Source organism: Pleurodeles waltl, chromosome 11 (genome assembly GCF_031143425.1).
Source record: "Pleurodeles waltl isolate 20211129_DDA chromosome 11, aPleWal1.hap1.20221129, whole genome shotgun sequence".
Lineage (NCBI taxonomy): Eukaryota > Metazoa > Chordata > Amphibia > Caudata > Salamandridae > Pleurodeles > Pleurodeles waltl.
In genome coordinates, this window is record NC_090450.1 from 144,470,760 (window position 1) to 144,494,359 (window position 23,600).

Consider the following 23,600-nt stretch of genomic DNA (forward strand, 5'->3'; position numbering starts at 1 on the left):
TATCTAGGTTAAAGTGCACAGCGGCAGGCCTAGTATGCTTAAAATAACGTGCATGGTGCTATAGCTAAAATGGCTACACAACACCCTCCCCTTGTCGGATGAAGGTGGTTCAAAGCCTAAGTATACATAAAAGCTACTAACACACAACCTAAGATATATATGTAAAAAAAAGTCAATAGTGACAAGTTAAAAGAACACATGAGCATATAAAAGGACAATTTAAAATGTTAACATGTGGAGCAAAAAGGACTGAATTTCTAGAGTGAGTCATTTTTAAAATTGCCAACTGAATCCGGGACAATGGAGGACAGGAAATCTTCCACTTCGGCAGGTGTTAAAGTTGGGAAGGCATCTCCGAGAAGGCCCAAGGAGCAGTTGTGTTCCACAGTCTGAGCCTCAGCCAAGGCAACAGCGTTCCGTGGTGTACCCAGTAATGAGTTTAGAGCCCAATCCCCCAGGAAGGGCAACTCATAAGCAGCTTCCTGTAGCAAACGCACCCTCAATGCGCATGTCCGTAATGAAACCTCAGCAAGAACATCAACAGATCAGCGTCCAATGAAAGCAAGCGCTGCGTAGAAAGAAACTTCCAGAGCATGTTCGAAAGAGCACCAAAGGCACCTAAACATGGACTGCACACAATGCAAAACCGGTCTAAATGACAGGGACGAGTCACACTCCAATTCATGCAGCAGTGTTGCTCCAAAGTACTGCATCATGCGTTCGACACAGCTGCGCTGATGGGAGTGCTTTCATTCTTCCTTGTTGCGGCAGGACAGCCATTGCGCATGAAAAATAGCAACAGCAAAACGCCAACTATTATAGCCAAAGTTATTGGAAGTTCCCCGAAAATACTGGAGAATACTGAGTGGATGTATGATGGTAGTAAACCGAATATGGGGGAGAAGGTGTAAACGAAACCAGAACCAACAGCTTTAAAGAAATTTGCGATTCCAGTAGTACTGGACGGATTAAATATACGTTCCATGAGTTCATCAAAGTGTCTCGGAAAGTTGGTACTTAAAAGGGACTGTATCTCTGCTGACGACCTTGCCACTTGAAGTGCGTAGGTCTTGCGTACAGATGTGAGAGCCACATGTTTTTTAAACAAAGCCTTGAGTCTGCTCAACTTGTCAAAATTCACATTAGAAGTAGCAATATGGGGCCAAATGTCAGCTACTTCTTTTATTCTAGTGGGAGGAAAAAGTACGTTCTCGTAGCGTGTAACAATCTTAGAGACTGAAACAACAAACTAGCAGAATGGGATAAACTGTCCTCACTGAAGCGAGATTTGGTTAAAACAGTACTTCATGGGACAATCATGACAGAATACTTGAGAGCCAACATAGCCCCTTATGGACTACTTGTGTCCAACATGCCGAGGATTTTCCTACAGGACTTGGTCTTTAGGAAAGACTGGGCACAGATCGCCTGGAAATGCACCCGCGACTGGTTGGTACTTAACACCTCCAGGCGGTTAGCAGAATCCATGGCTGTACAGATTACCTTTATGGAAAACACATTGAAAACCACAGTTTCCATTTCAGCATTTAAGAGTCGATTAGCGGAAATCAACTCTGATTTGAATGAGTCAAAAGAGTTCTTGCCTCAGCAAAATATCACTAAATTGCAGAAAGACATCAGCAAATTTAGTAGAGAGAAAGTCTATCCCTATATTAAGGAAGACTACTCTGCTGACACTCAATCCGTCTCGTCAGATGAATCTTCTACGTCGCTTAGAAGACCTCGTAAATACAGTCACAGCTCTACATCTGATGGGTGGAGTACCGATGACGAGAGACCACAACCGTATTTCAATTTCCCACAATATCACCCTGGACAGCCACTGGGGTGGCCACAACCCTTCCCCTTCCACCAACCCCGTCCCATGTTACCATATATGCCTTTTTTAGGCAACGGCAGGGGCTGGGGAAGAGGCGGAAGGCGAGGAAGAGGCAGAAGAGGCCACTGGGCACAGGAGGAACCACAGATGGTCACGCGGAGCCAGGGCAAAGTCCAACAACCAAAGACTTAGTTGTCAACTTGTCTGCAAGACCCCTCTCCCCTGAAGAGACTACGGTTCTTAATAGGGGCCTTGGGTTTGTACCAACCCCCAGAGAAGATTTTTTCCGCCTCCAATGTGAGCTTGCACAATTCTTTAGGAAAATCCGATTACAGGCCTTTTTCAGAGACAAATCCACAGACACTGAGCCATCAGATTCGGGCCTCAAAAAACCGTCTAAATTTATGCCCCCCACAGCCTCAATACCTTGTGAGATCCTGGCATTTGAAAAGGCGGTCAACACTGACCTTAATAAACAGCGACCAAAACAGAGCTTCGTCAATATACCTAAAACTGAGAATGACGCTCTTAAGAGGCTGGCAGCTGACAACAGCATTACCATCAAACCAGCAGACAAAGGTGGCACTATAGTCATATTGAACTCATTAGACTATAGACAAGAATGCCTCCGCCTCCTTGGTGACTCCACTTATTATGCACAAATCGATCATGACCAGACAGCCAGAATTCAAGCAGAGATTAGAGGAATGATAAATAAGCTTGCGGAAATTCTTGGATTTCACAAAAAGAAGCAGAATTTCTGGATACTGTGAATCCGAGAATTCCATACTTCTATTGCCTCCCTAAGATACACAAAGGTAAGACCCCTCCCCCGGGTCGCCCAATAGTTTCAGGGATAGGATCTATCCTTGAACCCCTATCTACATTTTGTGACCATTTTTTGCAACCTCTTGTGCAGCAGTCCTCTACATATTTAAGAGATACTAAAGATGTCCTAAACCTCATAGAATCTATCAATTCCGCAGGTGACGTTCAAGCAATGATCACCTTAGATGTCGAAGCATTATACACCAATATTCCACAACAAGCCACTTTGACAGTAGTTGAGACAGCCCTCCTATCTGCCACACTCGATTCAGCTACCCCTGTGCATTTTATCATGCACTGCGCTAACCTAGCCATGACAGAGAATGAATTACTACATACGGTACCTAGGTGTTCAGAAAATAAACTGACTTGTGTTACCACCTTCACACCATTGTCTAATACCGTCAAGAAAATCATTAACAAAAGATGGGATATCCTCTGTAGTGGTGGTGAGAATGTCTCTAAACCATTATTTGCTTTTAAAAGGACTACCAATTTAAAAGACATATTGATCCACACACGACCCAGACCCCGGGCTATGCCCAGTAGACAAGGGACCCTTTGGGAACTGCCACCAGTTATTGGCCATTTCCCGTGTGGAAATTGTAATGTATGTTCACTCACAAAACAAACAGATGCATTGGAATTAGCACCCATTGGGAACTAGCGGCTACTCAAATATACCAACTGTAATACCCGAAATTGTGTATATTTGATTACTTGCCCCTGTGGGTTACAATATGTAAGGATGACCACAAGAGCAGTCAAACTAAGAATCAATGAACACCGCAGTAATATTCGTTGTGGTCGAACTTCGACTAAACTTAGCATCCATTACAGCGAAGTACAACACAGCCCGGATGACATGTGGTGGGTTGTACTGCAGACGTGCTCCCAGAAAGGGAATGGGTCTCTTTTTGAATTAGAACAACGCTGGGTATTTAAACTTGGGACCCATCGCAAGGGATTGAATGATGACATCCCTTGGACTAGTTTCTCCCCCTGATATAGTATCCACACTGAGAAACAGCCGTGGTGGTCCGCTGGACATATGAGTGGTTCTGAGACGACTTGACTTTATACTAATATAAAGAATGATTATCAACAGTATCTCATTCATGACAAGAATCAGGTGATTAATGATGACACACGACTAGCCAGGACTGAATTCCTATCTTCTCTCTCATCACATTGTATGAAGATACTCTTTTCAGCCATCTGTAGTTGTTTCCTGACTATCATTAACCTAGAATCACATAACTTCATGATGGCCGCCGCTTTGTGCCTATACAGAGACAGGATCAACGCGAGCCTGTCATTTATTTCTATTATTTACTATTGCAGTGCTCGGGACGTATTACCGTCACCTAGCAACGCGCACGTCAGACATTGACACCGACTTCCGGGCGCGTCGGGATTTCTACCCCTGGGTTCGCGTTTCCCATTTACCTTCGGGAGCGCGACCAAAGGTAGGTGTTTGCGCCCACCGCCAGGTCCTGACAGGTAAGTGTCCCGTTTTTTGAGCTGTTGCGATTTGATGACGGCCTGAGAAATATTTTAATGTCGACCTAACAAGGTAGACATGTACGACCAAGAGCTTTGCATACTTGCCTACAAGGTCTGTCCTCCTTCTATGTTTGCTTAATTAAGTGAGTACGGCGATTCTAAATGTGAAAGACCAAGTTTAGTCGATAGGCACCTCCTGCCCTTGATCGACCAGCTTCTCGGGCCATTTCTATTTGAGATACCATTAGCGGGTACACAGCAATTAGCTACATACCCTAAACGTCACATATTCGTCTCTTTGTCTGTCAATGCCGTTTTCCTTATAGACTGTTATTAGATGACTACTAAGGATACATGTAATAGAGGGAAACGACCTCCTTACACTGTGCTTTTCAGTGCTGATAAATATCTTTGAACTGTCTCCGTTTTATGTAAGGGTGTGATTCTTGACATTTTTAACATTTATGTTTGTTCCCTTACTATATCTTCTTCCATATGACAAGTAGTGTGTTATGCGAACCTGGCCTATGGCCCGTGTGATCCCATGAAGCCCTGACTCAATTTGGGAGGGTAAGCATTTTTCTGTTTATTTGGCATGGGTGTGTTATCACCAACACTATCACCGTGTGCCACAGTTTATCGTACATTCTTTTTTAATTGAATCAAGGGTATTTTGAGATATAATTTACGCTTTGATATTTTCCAGGGTGACGAATAGGAACTAAATACAGGGTCATAATGGACTCGTTTAAGTGACTGACGATACCTTTTTTTGACTGTCAGCTTTGATATGCAAGAGCTAACTTAGTTTGTAGTTGGAGAAGTTTTTTTTACACTAGGTCCTGAAGAAGCGTCATTAGATCCCTGTGGACCGCAGAGACGCGAAACATGTAGACCCGATTCGGAGGTGGGTCTTGTAGTTTCCTGACCCCCCGTTATTAGATATACAGTTAGAGAGTGGTTGAGCATCATCTCTATCTCACTCTCCTGATTAATGTTTTAACCTTGGCCTTAACCATACACAAATAAAATAAAGATAGCACTCAGTGAGGGTCCTGAGCCAATTTTATTCTCTTTCTTTCTTTGAACTCTCCCCTTTTCCTCTCTCCTTACTCATTTGCGGGATAGTGCGGCATCATAGAGAAAAGATCTCCGGCAAAGAGCCCCCCGACGAGTGGTGCCCGTCAGACATTGCAGCGCCGGTCTGACGAGGAGCTCGTCCGATGCTGAAGCATGACACCCAACTGGGTGTGTGAGGACTCTTGGCTCCTACTAAATAGGACCCTCTAGTACTCACCCGGTCTCTCCTTGTCTTTGAGGAACAGTGTATTGCATTATGAGTAACTTTCATTGGAGGGTATACACTGGACCTTTAATCCTCCGAATCCCCCTGTATTTTGATGTATTTGGCACGCATCCCACAACAGTCTTCACCACTGAGGAGAACATAGCTGCCGTTTGAAAGTGCCTGGAACGTAGGTCTAATCAAGGGGACTGGAACTCCCTTCAGATAACAAGCCAAGTTCGCTGCAGACGCATTACACGCCCCATGCAAGGGAAGCTGTTTACAAACCATTGAACGGCTGACAGAAGTCTCACATTCACTACCGCTAAGAAAGACCTCTTTCATGCCACTTAGACATTTGTACGAGAAGGGCAGCTCCCACACCTCATGAATGTAACTCTCTCCCAGCCTTTCATATCAGCCTACAGGAATGTGTTTTAAACAGAACGTGAATTGTAGTGTTGAAATAGGCAGATTAATGACCTCGTGTATTGACCACTCAGCAGATGGTATTACAGCCACAGTAAAAAGCAACTTTTCTAACTTTGTGATGTTTAGCATGACATAAGTTGCTTCTTTCTTAGCCATTAGTTGCTGTTATCGTGTTAAATTAAATGTAGAAAATATATCCCTTGCGCTAACGTGTTGCCAAGGAACGCAACCTGCCTTCAGTGTTTGAAGTGTCCACCCCAACTGCTTAATGGACCTTAGTTGACTCCGCCCATGGTGAAAGGAAGACATATCTGTTTGTATAATGTCTATAGCAGAAGAGACGTTATTTAAGGTGTATATCCGGTCGGACAGGGTATTAATTCCATTATTTACAACAGCTATCGCCTTCTGTAAGTTTTCTTGGTCTATTTGCCTTAACCGGGCAGCAGCTTCTTGCTGAGAAAGCTTCCAAATTTAATTATATACTTCATATAAGATGCGTTTTCTGCATTGTTTTCTGGGGCCCAACAAAGTCCTGTAAGTCAATATTATTAGACAAGAGACTGAGGTGTTCTCTAACCGCATGTAGTGAGGAACTCTTTAACCATTGCTGGCATAGTTTCACTACACTGTATGTTGATACTATACCTGCATGTTCAGATGATATATAGTGAGGGTCCAGCCTACTAGTTCTAAAACCCCCCTGGAGTTTATAAAACGCTTATGACACCCATTGCTATCTATTGGCCACAATAACCACCTGCCAGGACGTGACAGTGAAGCATTAAACGTGCCACTCTGGACCCATTCATCGAGCTGATCTTCAGTTGCATTTATATAATTTTGCCATTTATGAAATTTTGCAGGTGCAAGAATACTGGGCGTGTTCGATTCCTTAATCATTGCTAAGCCTAAACAACTTGTTTGTTGTACAATTTCATTTAAAAATAAGATTTGAACAGGTATCAGGAATGCTCTAAATAAAGCTTCCTTCCCCTGTATTTGCCAATGTTTAGTTCCACACATACTTTTTAAGTCAATTGACTTCAGCCAGTATTCATAAATTTCGTATTTATCAATAATATGCGTACATTTTCTGTAGGTGGCAATTTAAAATATTACGACTCAGCATTTCTAACATCGTGCCCAGAAAAATATGTAAACGTTTCGGAGTATGTTTTAGAACTCCCTTGAGGTGGAGTTGGACAATGTCCCCATTGTGTGTAATTAAAAACAGTCTCTGGGGTACTTGCTTTCAAGACGAAATTGTGTCCATGATAATTTTAACAAAACATATCACTATAATTCTCTTTAGATTGATAAACATCTATGTTTTCAACTACAGTGTAATACTGCAACTCAGTCATCATAGAATCAACTGTTTTCACATCCCAATCATCAGAAACAACTCCAGGTATCATGATATCGTTCATAGAAAGTTTAAACACACATGGTATCTGAATGACCTCTGTGGGGCCGTATATATCAAATGTTACTTTATCCCAAACAATCCCATCAGGAATTGGTATAGCGGAAATATTCACAAAAGACCAGTCTCGGTGAACCTTGTGGGGAGAAAAATGTGGTTTTAGGACGTCATCCACCAGTTCAACTGTTGATTTTTCAGGAAGAAAATGACTGTGTATTAACAAAAAGAATGTTATAACCAATCCAAATCCAAAGCAGGAAAAAGCCTGTACAGTCGAGGAAAGCCACAGATAGTTCCATGGAAGAACTAAGTGAGTTGTTTTAAGCCAATTTATCAGCTTACGTTGTTTTGACAGTTCAGGTGTCGAAGAGACGAATGAGTCTGAAATGTTGTCGTTGATGTCGGCAAAGTATCCAGAAGCAGTTTGTGCAAAAACTGGAGCCGTGTTTGTAGGTGGAATGGGTGTTTCACGCGGAGGCTCAGAACAAATTACGCCATCCGTCTGTGTTGAAGTTGTGTCACATCGATCAGTTAGTTCAGTATTATTGGATGGCAGTGGAACCAATGCATGATCATTTTCCACCCTCCCCAAGCTCGGAGTGGTGACTGTTGCTGCTTACAACTTGTAGAGAAACACCTTGACCAGTAGTGATAGGGATTCGTGAACTGGCTGTTCCTTTTGGTCTGCTGGGCAGGATCGGCCACATGGTGTAAACTCGACACTGTCGATAGGTACAAAGCGGTTTTCTTTGGTACCTGCCAACGGTGGTAGAATGACAGTTCTGGTACTGAGTATTTCCAAGACTGGGACTGGTGCCCGATAAGAAGGACCAAATTCCTTTTTCACAGTGACCTTTTCACATACTAAATCCCCAACTTTAGGAATCCAGCCTGTAGGCGTTACAGGTACATCCTTAATTCCTGTGGAGGTAGCACCTGCAGAAGCTTTGTTGTGACTGAACTGTTGTAATTCATGTAAGACAGTGACACGTTAATTTATGTCAAAGGGTGTTTCTGCTGCCTCCACGCCAGCACCATCAAGATCTGGAACATACATTCGAGTTCCGAACAGGCACTCATATGAAGTATGACTCTTCCTCTCCCCCCCCCCCCTCCCCCACCGGACCTTCTAGGCAGATTGGTAAATGCTCTCTGAACTCCATACAGGTGATTAAGCCAACTACGACCTGTACCTAAGACTCTGACTGTTAAGGATTGCTTTAAATCACGGTTTAATCGCTCCACAACACTATTTCCTTCGGGATGAAATGGTGACGAGTTCTGATGTTGGACCCCCAATGAAGCCATGCCATCCCTGAATGCCCTTGAGGCGAAAGCAGGGCCCTGGTCCGAGTGGAAAGCCACAACTGCATATGTTCTGATAAAGACTCGTAAATCTTTAATAACAATCTGAGCGTCAGGTGAGCATTGAGACCACACCCATAGAAATCTGGAGCAGGAGTCAACAGCGACTAAGATGTATTTGTATGCATTGTCTAGTGTTAGGGGACCGCAATGGTTCAAGTACACACATTGTAAAGGTTTGTTGGAAATTAGGAGGGGTGCCTGCGGTGGGTGTTTAGCAGTGTAAACTTTAACTTGTTGGCAGATGTCACAACAAAGGACATACTGTTTGGCCTCTGTGTATAGACCTGGCCACCCATAACGGGCTAGTAACAATGATATTGTAGCCGCCACACCAGAGTGGGCAGATGCTACCCCCCCTCAGGCACCGCTTTAATCAACTCTGGTCCTCCATCTTTGTTGGAATATCTCAAACTCCTACGCCTGGTATCTTAACCTCAGTGTTTAGGCAGCCTCCCATTCGGTAGAAATATTTAGCAGGAAATGCCTTTGGATATCGCGTACCATCAGCCATAGCTTTCACGGCAGCCCATATGTCTTCATCTGGTTTCGCACCTGAGCGGGTTACTGCTGCAACAGTGGCTGTAGCTACTGCTGACTTTGCGGCTTCAGCCAGTGTATTCTCAGCAACGTGTATTCCAACGCGCTGGTGTCCAAGTGCATGTACAACATGGACATTTGGTAGCGTTTCCTTCAGATCCGCTACTTTCCCCCACAGGAGTCTGTGTTTGATGGTGTTTCCCTTAGTATCTCGGAACCCATTTGGGCACCAGTAATGCAGGTATTCACTGAAGGATTGGACACAGTAGTACAAATCACAAACAATCAGTGTTAGCTTTGCAGGATCCATGTGTTCCAGTGCCATCACTATAGAGCCTTTAGCTCTGCTAATTGTGCTGTGCAATCACCTAGAGTTTGCGTGTAGGTATGTTGGTGACAAAATGTATTACCCTCCATGCAGCCACTTACGACTGCCCAAGCAGCGGACAATTGATGCTTTGTGCCAATTGCAGGTTGATCTGAGCCATCAGTGTACATGACTCTCTGATACTGATCAATAGGCAGTGTGTTTGCAGTAACTGAGTATTCTAGTTCATACTGTAAAAATTCTTGAATTTGTTATTTTGGGTCATAAAAGTAATCTACATCAGTGGCTGTCAAAGACATTGCCCATTGTATCCAACGTGGATGTCATGCATTACTGTTTGGAACACTGGCTTTAGTAACAGCCTCAAGGGCTGGAATTGGAGATATGACAATAATGTGTTTGCCCTGGGCTAGATGTCTTTCTTTAATGACAGCCATCTGTACAGCAGTGAGAATCTTCTCAGCGGGAGCAAAGCGTTGTTCTGCTGCAGAGTACAGATGTGATTTGTATGCAATGGGGACCATCTCACCCTCATTAAATGTTACATACGTGAAACTAATGGCATCAGCAATTAATCCAATGACCAAATGTGTTTTGTTGTCCCTTGTGTGTAAATGTTGTGCTGCAAGCATGTCTGTTTGCAGGTATCTGAGAATGCAGTGTGTGTTCGACTGTCCAAAATTTACTTGAAAAGTCAGGACGTATTAAGTCATATAAAGAATTTATGCGTGTTTCATAGTCTGGAATGTAAGTTCTGCCAAAATTTAGGAAAGCCAATAGAGATTTTAGTTTTTTTTTTAGTAGTATTTGGATGTTGTAATTGTGCGCATTTTTCCAAGAATTGTGGTGCTAGGCTCTTTCCTTCACTCGATAGCTAATATCCCCAAAACAGGACTCTAAAGGCGGCTATTTTTTTATTTTTATTTTATTTCTAGCCGTACTCGGCAAATCCTACAACAATGCAGGCTACCTATCTTAAATGTTGTAGCAATTAATCATCCGGGAAATAGATGTAATCTACATAGGACAATGCTTCAGGATCAATGTTGTGCAAGATTGCAGTCACACAAGCTGCGAACAGTTCTGGACTGTTCTTGTACCCCTGGGGTAAACAACTGATTTTTTCTGGGAGACTAGTGCACTGAAACTTGTTAATGCTCTACTCTCAGGCGCTATATTTTGGCAGAAGAAACCATTGGAAATGTCCAGTGTTGTTTTGGATTTTTTACGCACTATGTTGTTCAGAAGTACTGTGCTATGTGAGTTTTGTATAGCATATGTATGTGTATGACTGTTTAAGTGTCTGTAGTCTAAGACTATTCTGTATGAATGGTCTGGTTTAGCTACTGGGAATAAAGGATTATTCATTGGGGAGACGCAAGGTTCAATTACGCCCTGGTACTCCAGTTGTGTGAGGATATCCCTTACGGGTGCTTTAGCATCATGTTTTATTGGATATTTGGGTTGAGGATGGGGTTGGTTTTTAATAAGAATTACATGGTAGAGGGAATCTTTGTCCCATCCTACATGGTTGCGATATAACGCGGCTGCCTTCGCCAATGCCCAATCTATGGCGTAGGATTCTGCGAGCTCTTCGGGAACAAGAGGTGAGGAAGAAGGTTTAATAACATCTTCCCCAATAGGCAAGTACAGACAAATTCAGGTGGCCAGTCTTGTTCAGCCAACAAAATATCATATATATTTACTACACATTCCCAAAAGATTGCGTCTATTGTGCTCTCAATGTCTCCTTCTAACTGTAGCGTTACTTTGTACACCCTATCAGGCGTGGAGACACGCAAGTCTGCAGTTTCTACTTGTAGAAAGTCATCAGTTGCTTTTACCTCGAGATGCTCTAGAAGACTCTGGCAAACTATTGTGACTGCTGCTGCGCTGTCTAATAGCGCTAGTGCCCACTTCTTGTTCTTCAATAGAGCCCTCTTCTTGAGTGGCATGTCGAACTGCAACTGCTGCCACCTTTTTCTTTTCAGATTGGGGTTTTTGTTGGGGAGGTTTCTCTTCCTTTTTTTTACAGAAACCTCTGTTGAGCATTGTGATTCCTGTCTCAGTTTCACGTACTCAGTTCTTCACTCTGACCGCACACCTCTCTCACTGCTTTTTTCCGATGAGTCCTGAAAGGATCGAGATTGGCGTGTATCAGTATATTGAGATCTGTCAGGTGTTTTTATATTATCTCTATTTCTGAGATTATATCTATTCTGTGGGGTCTCTGTGCGCGGAGATTTTCCCCTTTCTTTCTTTTTTTTTTTAAGGAGTTTGTTGGTTTTTATCCCAGCATTTCTTATTACCCTCAGGAGCTTGCTTGGAAAAATCTTTATTAGGTTTACCCTGAAATTGTGATTTTTTTAGTCTGGGGGCCAGACTATCTCGACCATACTAGAGTAGGTCTCTGCGATAATCTTTGGCAACTCGCGTTCTTGATCCTGTTGAGGAATATCCCGGAGTCGCATGTGCACCGCTAATGCGACCGCTTCCCCTTTAAGGTTACTTAAAATGAGTGAGGACACTCTGGCAAAATTGCCCATTAATTGCATCCCCAAATCTAGGGCCGGGCAGCCCCATATTCATCTTGAATCTGTTTTAATACTTCCAGTAAATTGGCAAGTGTTGGTGGACCATGTGCGGTAGTAGAGCGCAGCAAATACCGTGCCCCATGTATTAGTTATCTATTGTGGGAACCATCCCAAATGGCAAGCACATTGTTCATATTCTATGTTTATCCTGAGGTCCTGTATGGGGAAAATACTGCTTCCAGTGCATTTATTTTTTTGAGCTAACCAGAACGGAATTTCTTCTCGTTTGGCGGGTACTGTAGGAAGTTGGCTCTGTATATACTATTTCAAAGTAAGAAGTAGTGTGCACAGAGTCCAAGGGTTCCCCTTAGAGGTAAGATAGTGGCAAAAAGAGATAATTCTGATGCTCTATTTTGTGGTAGTGTGGTCGAGCAGTAGGCTTATCAGAGGGTAGTGTTAAAGATTTGTTGTACACACACACAGGCAATAAATGAGGAACACACACTCAAAGACTTACTCCAGGCAATAGGCTTTTATATTGAAAAGTATCTTCTCTTAGTTTATTTTAAGAACCACAGGTTCAAGATTTACAGTAAACACTTTAAATGCAAGGTACTTCACTTGGATACTTTAGGAACTTTGAATAAAAGCAATATCATATACAGTCTTTGTAAAAATGTCAATAAGCTATTTTCAAAGTGGACACAGTGCAAAAATCAACAGTTCCTGGGGGAGGTAAGTAAAGGTTAGATTAGGAGGTAAGTAAAACACTTACAAGTCTCAGTTCTGGGCATAGGCAGCCCACCGTTGGGGGTTCAGGGCAACCCCAAAGTTACCACACCAGCAGCTCATGGCCGGTCAGGTGCAGAGGTCAAAGAGGTGCCCAAAACACATAGGCGTCTATGGAGAACAGGTGTGTTCCAGTTCCAGTCTGCCAGCAGGTAAGTACCTGCATCCTCGGAGTGCAGACGAGGGGGGTTTTGTAGAGCACTGGGGGGTAGGAGGACACAAGTAGGCACACAAAACACACCCTCAGCGGCACTGGGGCGGCCGGATGCAGTGTGCCAAGCAGGAGTTGGGTTTCAGGTAGAAAACAATGGAGGGACCCGGGGGTCACTCTAGCGGTGCAGGATGGCACAGGGGGGGGCCTCTCGGGACAGCCACCACCTGGGCAAGGCAGAGGGTCGCCTGGGGGTCACTCCTGCGCTTGAGTTCGGTTCCTTCAGGTCCTGGGGGCTGCGAGTGCAGTGTTGGTTCCAGGCGTCGGGTCCCTTGTTACAGGCAGTCGCGGTCAGGGGGAGCCTGTGGATTCTCTCTGCAGGCGTCGCTGTGGGGGCTCAGGGGGATAGTCTCGGAGGTGTTTGTTCTCTGGATCTCGAGCCGGGGGCGTCGGGTGCAGAGTGTGAAGTCTCACGCTTCCAGCGGGAAACGTGCAGTCTTTGAAAGTTGCTTCTTTGTTGCAAAGAAGTAGCTGGTTTTGAACAGGGCCACTGTTCACGGGAGTTTCTTGGTCCTTTAGTCCAAGGCAGTCCTCTGAGTCTTCAGAGGTCGCTGGTCCCTGTCAGATGCGTCGCTGGTTGCAGGTTTTCGAAGTTGGAGACAGGCCAGTAGGGCTGGGGCCAAAGCAGTTGTCATCTTCCTCCTTCTCTGCAGGCTTGTAGGTCAGCAGTCATTATTGTTTCTTCAGGTTGCAGGAATCTAGTTTCCTATGCTCTGGGGAGCCCCTAAATACTGAATTTAGGGGTGTGTTAAGGTCTGGTAGGGCAGTAGCCACTGGCTACTGTCCTTGAGGGTGGCTACACCCTCTTTGTGCCTCCTCCCTGTGGGGAGGGGGGGACCATCCCTAATCCTATTGGGGGAATCCTCCAAATTCAAGATGGAGGATTTCTCAAGGCAGGGGTCACCTCAGTTCAGGACACCTTAGGGGCTGTCCTGACTGGTGTGTGACTCCTCCTTGTTTTTTTCATTATCTCCTCCAGCCTTGCCGCCAAAAGTGGGGGCAGTGGCCGGAGTGGCAGGCCCTGAGGCACTGTAACAAAATGGGTGAGCCTTTGAGGCTCACCGCCAGGTGTTACAGTTCCTGCAGGGGGAGGTGAGAAGCACCTCCATCCAGAACAGGCTTTGTTCCTGGCCACAGAGTGACAAAGGCACTCTCCCCATGTGGCCAGCAATTGTCTGGTGTGTGGCAGGCTGGCAGAAACTGGTCAGCCTACATTAGAAGTCGGGTTGGTATTCAGGGGGCATCTCTAATATGCCCTCTGGGTGTATGTTACATTAAATTGCACACTGGCATCAGTGTGCATTTATTGTGCTGAGAAATTTGATACCAAACTTCCCAGTTTTCAGGGTAGCCATTATGGAACTGTGGAGTTCGTGTTGGACAAACTCCTAGACCATATACTCTTATGGCTACCCGGCACTTACAATGTCTAAGGTTTTGCTTAGACACTGTAAGGGCATAGTGCTCATGCACATATGCCCTCACCTGTGGTATAGTGCACTCTGCCTTAGGGCTGTAAGGCCTGCTAGAGGGGTGACTTACCTATGTCACAGGCAGTGTGAGGTTGGCATGGCACTCTGAGGGGAGTGCCATGTCGACTTAGTCATTTTCTCCCCACCAGCACACACAAGCTGTGAGGCAGTGTGCATGTGCTGAGTAAGGTGTCCCCAGGGTGGCATAAGACATGCTGCAGCCCATAGAGACCTTCCCTGGCATCAGGGCCCTTAGTACCAGGGGTACCAGTTACAAGGGACTTACCTGAGTGCCAGGGTTGTGCCAATTGTGGAGGTAAAGGTACAGTTTAGGGAAAGAACACTGGTGCTGGGGCCTGGTTAACAGGGTCCCAGCACACTTTCAATCAAAACTTAGCATCAGCAAAAGCAAAAAGTTAGGGGGTAACCATGCCAAGGAAGCATTTCATTACAGGTACTTTACCCATGATCGAATGTACAGTCGCAGGATTAATACCTGCCGTCACTGCATGTGGTTGCGCAGGAGCAGCACGTACTGGCTTTGTATTTAATATTTGCATTACAAACTGTACAAAACATCTGTTTATTGCCATCAGATCAGTATATAAACGTCAGACTTCAGCTACCGTTAGGATCGCTGCAGCAGGGTGAGGTGTATAAGTGGCCAATAAAAGCCACGTAGGACCATCATTACTTAGATGGCCTAATCTAACAGGTAAAATTGTGTGGGGTGGGGCGCCATCAAGCCAATTATGTTCTTGATAATATAAAGGTATTTCTAAATATGCGTATGCTGTGTATTGTCCAGGTACGTTTGCAGGTGTAAAGTGATGTCCCATCAACTGCTGGAAACGTGACCCAGGAATAGAAGAGTTCTGTTCTATAAGCTGCATGTGCGTCCACCACAAATGTGACACAAAGCTGAATAAAATATATCTAGGTTAAAGTGCACAGCAGCAGGCCTAGTATGCTAAAATAACGTGCCTGGTGCTATAGCTAAAATGGCTACACAACAGTATAAGGTGTAAGTACCATAGGTACCCACCACACACCAGGCCAGCTTCCTACACATATATAATCTCCTGCCCCCTTTATTAAATACAGGATGAACAATTGGGCCACTGTAGCCTGTTCCTATAGGCTGCATAATATTTTCCTCTCGAGTGACTGCAGGCCTTCCCGAAGGAAAGCAAACATTTCACTTAAGAACATATACTGTGAAACACTGCTGTAGGGGCCTCGCACGTGGTTGGGACTATTCAGTGCTTGTGTCTATAAATGTGAATCCCCTACGAGAGAAATGTAGACACCCATCTGTCTGTTAAAACACACACACAAAAACAACACTCATCCCCAAAAATGAACCACTGTTAAGCACTACAACACTTAAAATCATCACCTGTCAAAAGCAAATGTTTGAGGTGCTTGAAGAGTGCAATGGGACATATATTGCACTGACCACACAGAAGAATAGGTGTGTGGGATACCAGGTGACTTGACACTGCTTCTAAACCAGACAGACGTCTATAAAACATCGTCATTTTACCAATCCTAGATGGGTGACATGTTTAGAAGCAGATTATCAGCCATCTCGAATCAGTACAGCAGTGATGCACTGTGCTCAGTAACCATCCAAGATGGCCACCCACTGCTATGTCTAATTTTATGCTAATTTGTAATTGCAAGCGTAGACCCGTCATATTCATGTCTTGTGTATGTGGCTGCATTTTTTCCTTATTTTGAAAATTTATCTTGCACATGCTTGTTGACTTTAATCATGTTTGATTGTTGACGAGTGTGGATAAATGCAACAACAAGCATGTGCGTGAAGGAATGGATGTAGGAGTACAAGGAACAGTAACAGACTACGTGTATGACGAGGTACTGAACATCTAAACTCACCACTACCTAAAAGGCACTTTCAGTTACAAGTCTCACTCACTAACAATGCTGGTTTAAAAGCTTTGAGAAACAACATCAAATGTCGTCAACAAGTGGAAGCAACTTCCCACATTTCAGAAACAGGTGAAAAATATCTGTAACACCATGTTTCTTTGCAAAGAAATCAGTTTCCAACCACCAATCAAGTTCTGGTTCTACAGTCAATTACATTATGCATATACTGTATTTTGTACACAAGAGAAAAAAATGTAAAATAAGTATTACCTTTCACTTGAATTCCTAGCTTTTTGAGAGCCTCTTCTACCGACTGGCTTTCTCTTTTACGCATGAACCCATTGTCTATATGCACCGCTATGATCTGGTCTTTATTTAGTGCCTTATTTAGGAGAGCTGTACATACTGTAGAATCAACTCCTCCGCTCAGTAGCACCTAGCGAACAAAAGATACAGATTCTGTCAGTCTATTGGCTCACTAGAAAGTCCTCTTCCGGTAGTTCATGTTGCGCTTAAGTTGTTGCAAATAGTCTTTACAATGGAATGTTTGGCATAATAATATAACTCTATAAACGTTGTAAGGCAACTGGAAAAAAAGAGCTGCCCACTTTAGTGAGTATATGTATAAAAACATACAATAGTACAGTCTTTTTTGCATTATATATATATATATATATATATATATATATATATAAATATATATATATATATATATATATATATAAAACTCATAAACAAGTCCCGGAATACAGGAGCTCCATACAGCGGTCCTGGATGGGCTCCGAGAGGCCCTAATAAATCCTCCAACACTCCCTTGAATATCAGGAGAACCAGGACACCTCCAAAGTGAAAAAATATTTCTTTAATTTAATTTATTCCAACATAAAAAAAATTTCACTTTGGATGTGTCCTGGTTCTCCTGATATTCAAGGGAGTGTTGGAGGATATATTATATATATATATATATATATATGGAAAATGTCACTTACCCAGTGTACATCTGTTCGTGGCATGAGACGCTGCAAATTCACATGCTGTGCATTATCCTGCCATCTAGTGTTGGACTCTGAGTGTTAAGTTGTTTTTCTTCGAAGAAGTCTTTTCGGGTCACGAGGCAGAGGGACTCCTCCCTTTCGGCTCCATCGCGCATTGGCGTCGACTCCATCTTAGATTGTTTTCCCCCGCAGAGGGTGAGGTAGGAGTTGTGTATATAGTAACGGTGCCCATGCAATGGAGTAAGTATGTATGTACATAATGTGTATAAGAATAGTATCTATTTACAAAATTACAAATTTCATTCAACTTATAACGCCTACAGGCTCCCGGGGAGGCGGGAGGGCACATGTGAATCTGCAGCGTCTCATGCCACGAACAGATGTACACTGGGTAAGTGACATTTTCCGTTCGATGGCATGTGTAGCTGCAGATACACATGCTGTGCACAGACTAGTAAGCAGTAATCTCCCTAAGAAGCTGTGGCTTAGCCTGTAGGAGTTGAAGTTGTCTGAAATAATGTTCGTAATACAGCCTGTCCTACTGTGGCTTGTTGTGTTGTTAACACATCTACACAGTAGTTTTCCTAGTGGAGTGCGCCTTTGGTGTAATAGGTAGATCTCTTTTTGCTTTGATATAGCAGGTCCGAATACATTTCACTATCCATCTGGCAATGCCTTGTTTGGATATTGGATTTCCGGCATGAGGTTTTGGGAAGGCTACAAACAATTGTTTTGTTTTGCAAAACTGTTTTGTTCTAGCAATGTAATACATTAGTGCTCTTTTAATGTCTAATGTATGTAAGGCTCTTTCGGCTACTGAGTCTGGTTGTGGAAAAAAGACTGGGAGTTCCACTGTTTGGTTAAGGTGGAACGGTGATATAATTTGGGATTTGTACGGAGAACCACTTTATGTTTATGTATTTGTATAAAGGGTTCTTGTATAGTATATGCTTGTATTTCACTTACTCTTCTAAGAGATGTGATAGCTATTAGGAAAGCTACTTTCCAAGTTAAGTATTGCATCTCACAAGAATGCCTGGGTTCAAATGGTGGTCCCATGAGTCATGTTAACACAATATTGAGGTTCCACAAGGGAACTGGTGGTGTTCTCAGGGGTATGATTCTTTTTAATCCCTCCATAAATGCTTTGATGACTGGGATTCTAAAAAGTGATGTTGAATGTGTAATCTGCAGATAGGCAGATATTGCTGTGAGATGTATTTTAATAGAAGAAAAAGCTCGTTTAGATTTTTGTAAGTGTAATAAGTAACTTACAATGTTTTTTGCGGAAGCATGTAGTGGTTGAATTTGATTATTATGGCAGTAATAAACAAATCTTTTCCATTTGTTTGCGTAACAATGTCTTGTAGTAGGTTTTCTAGCTTGTTTAATGACTTCCATACATTCTTGTGTGAGGTCTAAATGTCCAAATTCTAAGACTTCAGGAGCCAGATTGCTAGATTGAGCGATGCTGGATTCGGGTGTCTGATCTGTTGTTTGTGTTGAGTTAACAGATCTGGTCTGTTTGGTAGTTTGATATGAGGTACTACTGACAGGTCCAGTAGTGTTGTGAACCATGGTTGGCGAGCCCAGGTTGGTGCTATTAGTATTAGTTTGAGTCTGTTTTGACTCAATTTGTTTACCAGATAAGGAAGGAGTGGGAGAGGGGGAAAAGCGTAAGCAAATATCCCTGACCAACTCATCCATAACGCATTGCCCTTGGACTGAGGGTGTGGATACCTGGACGCGAAGTCTTGGCATTTTGCGTTTTCTTTTGTTGCGAATAGGTCCATTTCTGGTGTTCCCCAGCGTAGAAAGTAAGTTTGTAGTATCTGGGGATGAATTTCCCATTCGTGTGTTTGTTGGTGAGCTCGAATGTAGTTGTCGGCCAACTGGTTTTGAATCCCTGGGATGTACTGTGCTATTAGGCGAATGTGATTGTGAATTGCCCAATGCCAAATCTTTTGTGCTAAGAGACACAGTTGTGATGAGTGTGTGCCTCCTTGTTTGTTTAGGTAATACATTGTTGTCATGTTGTCTGTTTTGACAAGAATGTGTTTGTGGGCTATTAGTGGTTGAAATGCTTTCAATGCTAGAAACACTGCTAACAGTTCTAAATGATTTATATGCAGTTGCTTTTGGTGAACGTCCCATTGTCCCTGTATACTGTGCTGGTTGAGGTGTGCTCCACACCCCATCATGGAAGCATCTGTTGTGATCACGTATTGAGGCACTGGGTCTTGGAATGACCGCCCTTGGTTTAAATTGATAGGATTCCACCTTTGAAGCGAGAAGTGTGTCTGGCGGTCTATCAACACTAGATCTTGAAGTTGACCCTGTGCTTGTGTCCATTGTGTTGCTAGGCACTGTTGTAAGGGCAATGTGTAGTCTTGCGTTTGGGACAATGGCTATGCATGAAGACATCATGCCTAGAAGTTTCATTACAAACCTCAATTGGTAGTGCTGGTTTGGGTACATGTTTAATATTATATTTTGGAAGGCTTGTACTCTTTGTGGACTTGGAGTGGCAATCGCCTTTTGTGTGTCGAGGGTTGCTCCCAAGTTTTGTTGTATTTGGCACGGTTGTAGATGTGATTGTTGGTAGTTTAGAGAGAACCCTAGTTTGTGTAGGGTTTCTATGACGTATTGTGTGTGTAGAAGACACTGTTGCTGAGTGCTGGTTTTTATTAACCAATCGTCCAAGTAAGGGAATACGTGCATGTGCTGTCTCCTGATGTGAGCGGCTACTACTGCAAGGCATTTTGTGAATACCCTTGGGGCTGTTATCCCGAATGGTAACACTTAAGGTTTGTAATGCAAGGCGTGCATTACCAATTCAAAGTATTTCCTGTGGGAAGGATGTATGGGTATGTGGAAATATGCATCTTTGAGATCTAATGTTGACATGTAGTCCTGTTTTTTGAGCAAGGGAATCACGTCTTGAAGTGTTACCATGTGAAAGTGATCCGATTTGATGTAAAGATTCAGTGTTCTGAGGTCTAATATAGGTCTCAGCGTTTTGTCTTTCTTTGGGATTAGGAAATACAAGGAGTAGACACCTGTTCCTTTTTGATGGTTGGGTACTAGTTCTATTGCTTGTTTTTGTAACAATGCTTGGACCTCTAGTTGTAACAGGTCTAAGTGTTGTTTGGACATATTGTGTGCTCTGGGAGGCACATCTGGTGGCAATTGGAGGAATTCTATGCAATAACCATGTTGGATAATGGCTATGACCCATGCGCCCGTAGTTATGTTTTCCCAGTTGTGGTAGTATGCGCTAAGTCTCCCCCCCACTGGTGTTGAGTGGTGGGGGTTTGTGACATTGAAGTCACTGTTTGGTTTGCGGGGTTTTTGGGCTCTGGAACTTCCTCTTGCCTTTGGGAATTGTCCACCCCTATACGTTCCTCGAAAACCTCTTGGATACTGGCCCTGATATGTGGGTCTGACTTGTGAGGTGGAAGGCTCTGTGGTTTGGGAACGAAACCCCGTCTAAAGTGCGGCTTTCTAAAAGTGCCTCTGCTCTGTGGGGAGTAGAGCGCGCCCATGGCTTTGGCCGGGTCTGTGTCCTTTTTGAGTTTTTCTATTGCCGTATCCACCTCCGGCCCAAACAATTGTTGTTGGTTGAACCGCATATTCAGCACAGCTTGTTGGATTTCAGGTTTAAACCCAGAGCTCCGTAACCATGCGTGCCTACGAACGGTTAACCGCAGTGTTCACTGTCCTTTCTGCTGTGTCTGCCGAGTCCATAGCAGACCTTATTTGGTTGTTTGAAATCGTTTGTCCTTCCTCAACAACCTGTTGGGCACGTTTTTGGTACTCTTTGGGTAAGTGCTGGATGATATGTTGCATCTCATCTCAATGTGCCCTGTCGTATCGAGCCAGTAGAGCCTGAGAATTGGCAATCCGCCATTGATTGCCTGCCTGTGCTGCCACCCTCTTGCCTGCTGCATCGAATTTCCGACTTTCCTTGTCAGGCGGTGGTGCATCTCCTGAGGATTGGGAGTTTGCCCTCTTTCGGGCTGCTCCCACTACCACCGAATCAGGAGTTAATTGCTGTGTTATACACACAGGGACCGTTGGGGAAGGTTTATATTTCTTCTCCACCCTAGGCGTCATGGCTCTGCCTTTTACTGGGCCCTGGAACACTTGTTTGGCGTGTTTTAACATGCCTGGTAGCATTGGCAAACTTTGGTATGAGCTGTGAGTGGATGCCAAGGTGTTAAACAAAAAGTCGTCCTCTATAGGCTCCATATGCATTGCTACATTATGGAATGTAGCTGCTCTTGAAACCACCTGCATATATGCAGTGCTGTCCTCTGGTGGTGACGGCAATGCCAGGTAGCAATTGGGACTATTGTCTGAGACCGGTGCATCATATAAGTCCCATGCATCCGGGTCATCTTGTGTCATCCCCGTGTGCGTGGGCGACTGCATTGGGGGTGTTGCTACCGGGGAAAGGTGTGGCGAATGCAATGGTGAATGCTGTGGCGAGAACCTTGGTGGTGTTTTGTCTTTTGCCACTTTTGCCCTTGGCTGCATTTCTGTCTCCTGGAATGCTAGCTTTCGCTTGATTTTTATTGGAGGAAGAGTTTGGATTTTCCCCGTGTCTTTCTGTATGTGCAGCCTCCTTTGTGTATGGGTCTGGCTCTCCCATGCCCAGTTCTTGTTCAAATCTGTGCCCTTGCATTTGACTTGAAAGGCCTTGCTCTTCCGTATAGGAGCCTGTTTTCGGCTCCGAGGCTGAATGTTTCGGCACCGAAGCTTTCTGTACAGTCTTTTTCGGCTCCGAGGAAACCTTCTTGACTTTATGGGTGTCGAACTCTTGGTGCAGAGATGGTTCGGAGCCGGTATCTCGACCGGAGTCGGATGTCTTCGGCTGCTGGGAGGCCTTTTTCGGTGCTGATGTCTGGTCACCGTGTTTTCGGGTTAAGCCATGGCCTGTTGGCGGTAGCATCCCCTTGGCCTTTATTATTTTCGAGTGAGTCTTTGCCGGAGCTGGTTTACTCAGTTTGTTGCTGCGTCTTCCGCTGCTCACTTTCGGACTCGTCAGAGTCCGAATCTTGAATGGAGAATCTCTCCTCTTCTTCGACGTCGATCCGCTCGGCCGGTGTCGACGCCATCTGGAGTCTTCTAGCTCTTCGATCGGGTAGGGTCTTCTTTGATCGAAAAGCCAGACAGGCCTCGCAAGTATCCTCCCTGTGTTCTGGAGATAAACACAGATTACAGACCAAGTGTTGGTCTGTATAAGGATACTTTGCGTGGCAATTCGGGCAGAAACGGAAGGGGGTCCGGTCCATGAGGTTTGAAGATGGACGCGGTCGGGCTGACCAGGCCCCGCAGAAGAGTGGAAGTCCCGAAGGGCCACCGGAGCGCTTCTTTTTTTCGGTGCGATATGCTAACACTAAACCGGTACCGAGCGTGAACAATACCGTCGAATTTTCCGATAACTAGCTAAGTTCCCCGATTCGAAATATGGAGCGAAGAGGAACACATCTGAACCCAATGGCGGAAAGAAAACAATCTAAGATGGAGTCGACGCCCATGCGCAATGGAGCCGAAAGGGAGGAGTCCCTCGGTCTCGTGACTCGAAAAGACTTCTTCGAAGAAAAACAACTTGTAACACTCCGAGCCCAACACTAGATGGCAGGATAATGCACAGCATGTGTATCTGCAGCTACACATGCCATTGAACATACATACACACACATATATATATATATATATACATCACTTACCCAGTGTACATCTGTTCGTGGCATGTAGTGCTGTAGATTCACATGTTGTACATATTTCGTTTTTCTTCGAGTCACGGGATCGAGTGACTCCTCCTCTGGGTGATAGTGCGCCTGGGCATCTACTGCCTTGTTAGATTGTTTTCCCGCAGGAAGGAAAAGTAAGGAGTGAAGAATTGTGTATGTACAAATATATATAGAAAGTAAAAAAGATGCCCATGCAATGTATATACATATTTATATGATTAAGTACAATGACTACAGGCTCCCGGGGAAAAGGGAGGGCGCACATGAATCTGCAGCACTACATGCCACGAACAACTGTACACTGGGTAAGTGACATTTTCTGTTCAATGGCATGTGGAGCTGCAGATACACATGCTGTGCATAGACTGTAAAGCAGTTCTCCTCCCAGGTA

At 44.2% G+C, this 23,600-nt stretch overlaps 1 protein-coding gene across 2 annotated transcripts in view; it reads right to left on the minus strand.

Moving 5' to 3' along the window:
* GMPS (guanine monophosphate synthase) overlaps window positions 1-23,600 on the minus strand; it is a 529,284-nt gene that overhangs the window by 286,046 nt on the left and 219,638 nt on the right. For both annotated transcript variants that reach the window (XM_069213299.1, XM_069213300.1), the window contains one exon: window positions 16,726-16,891. In XM_069213299.1, coding sequence (XP_069069400.1) covers window positions 16,726-16,891 — 166 coding nt within the window. The remainder of the gene's footprint in view (window positions 1-16,725; window positions 16,892-23,600) is intronic.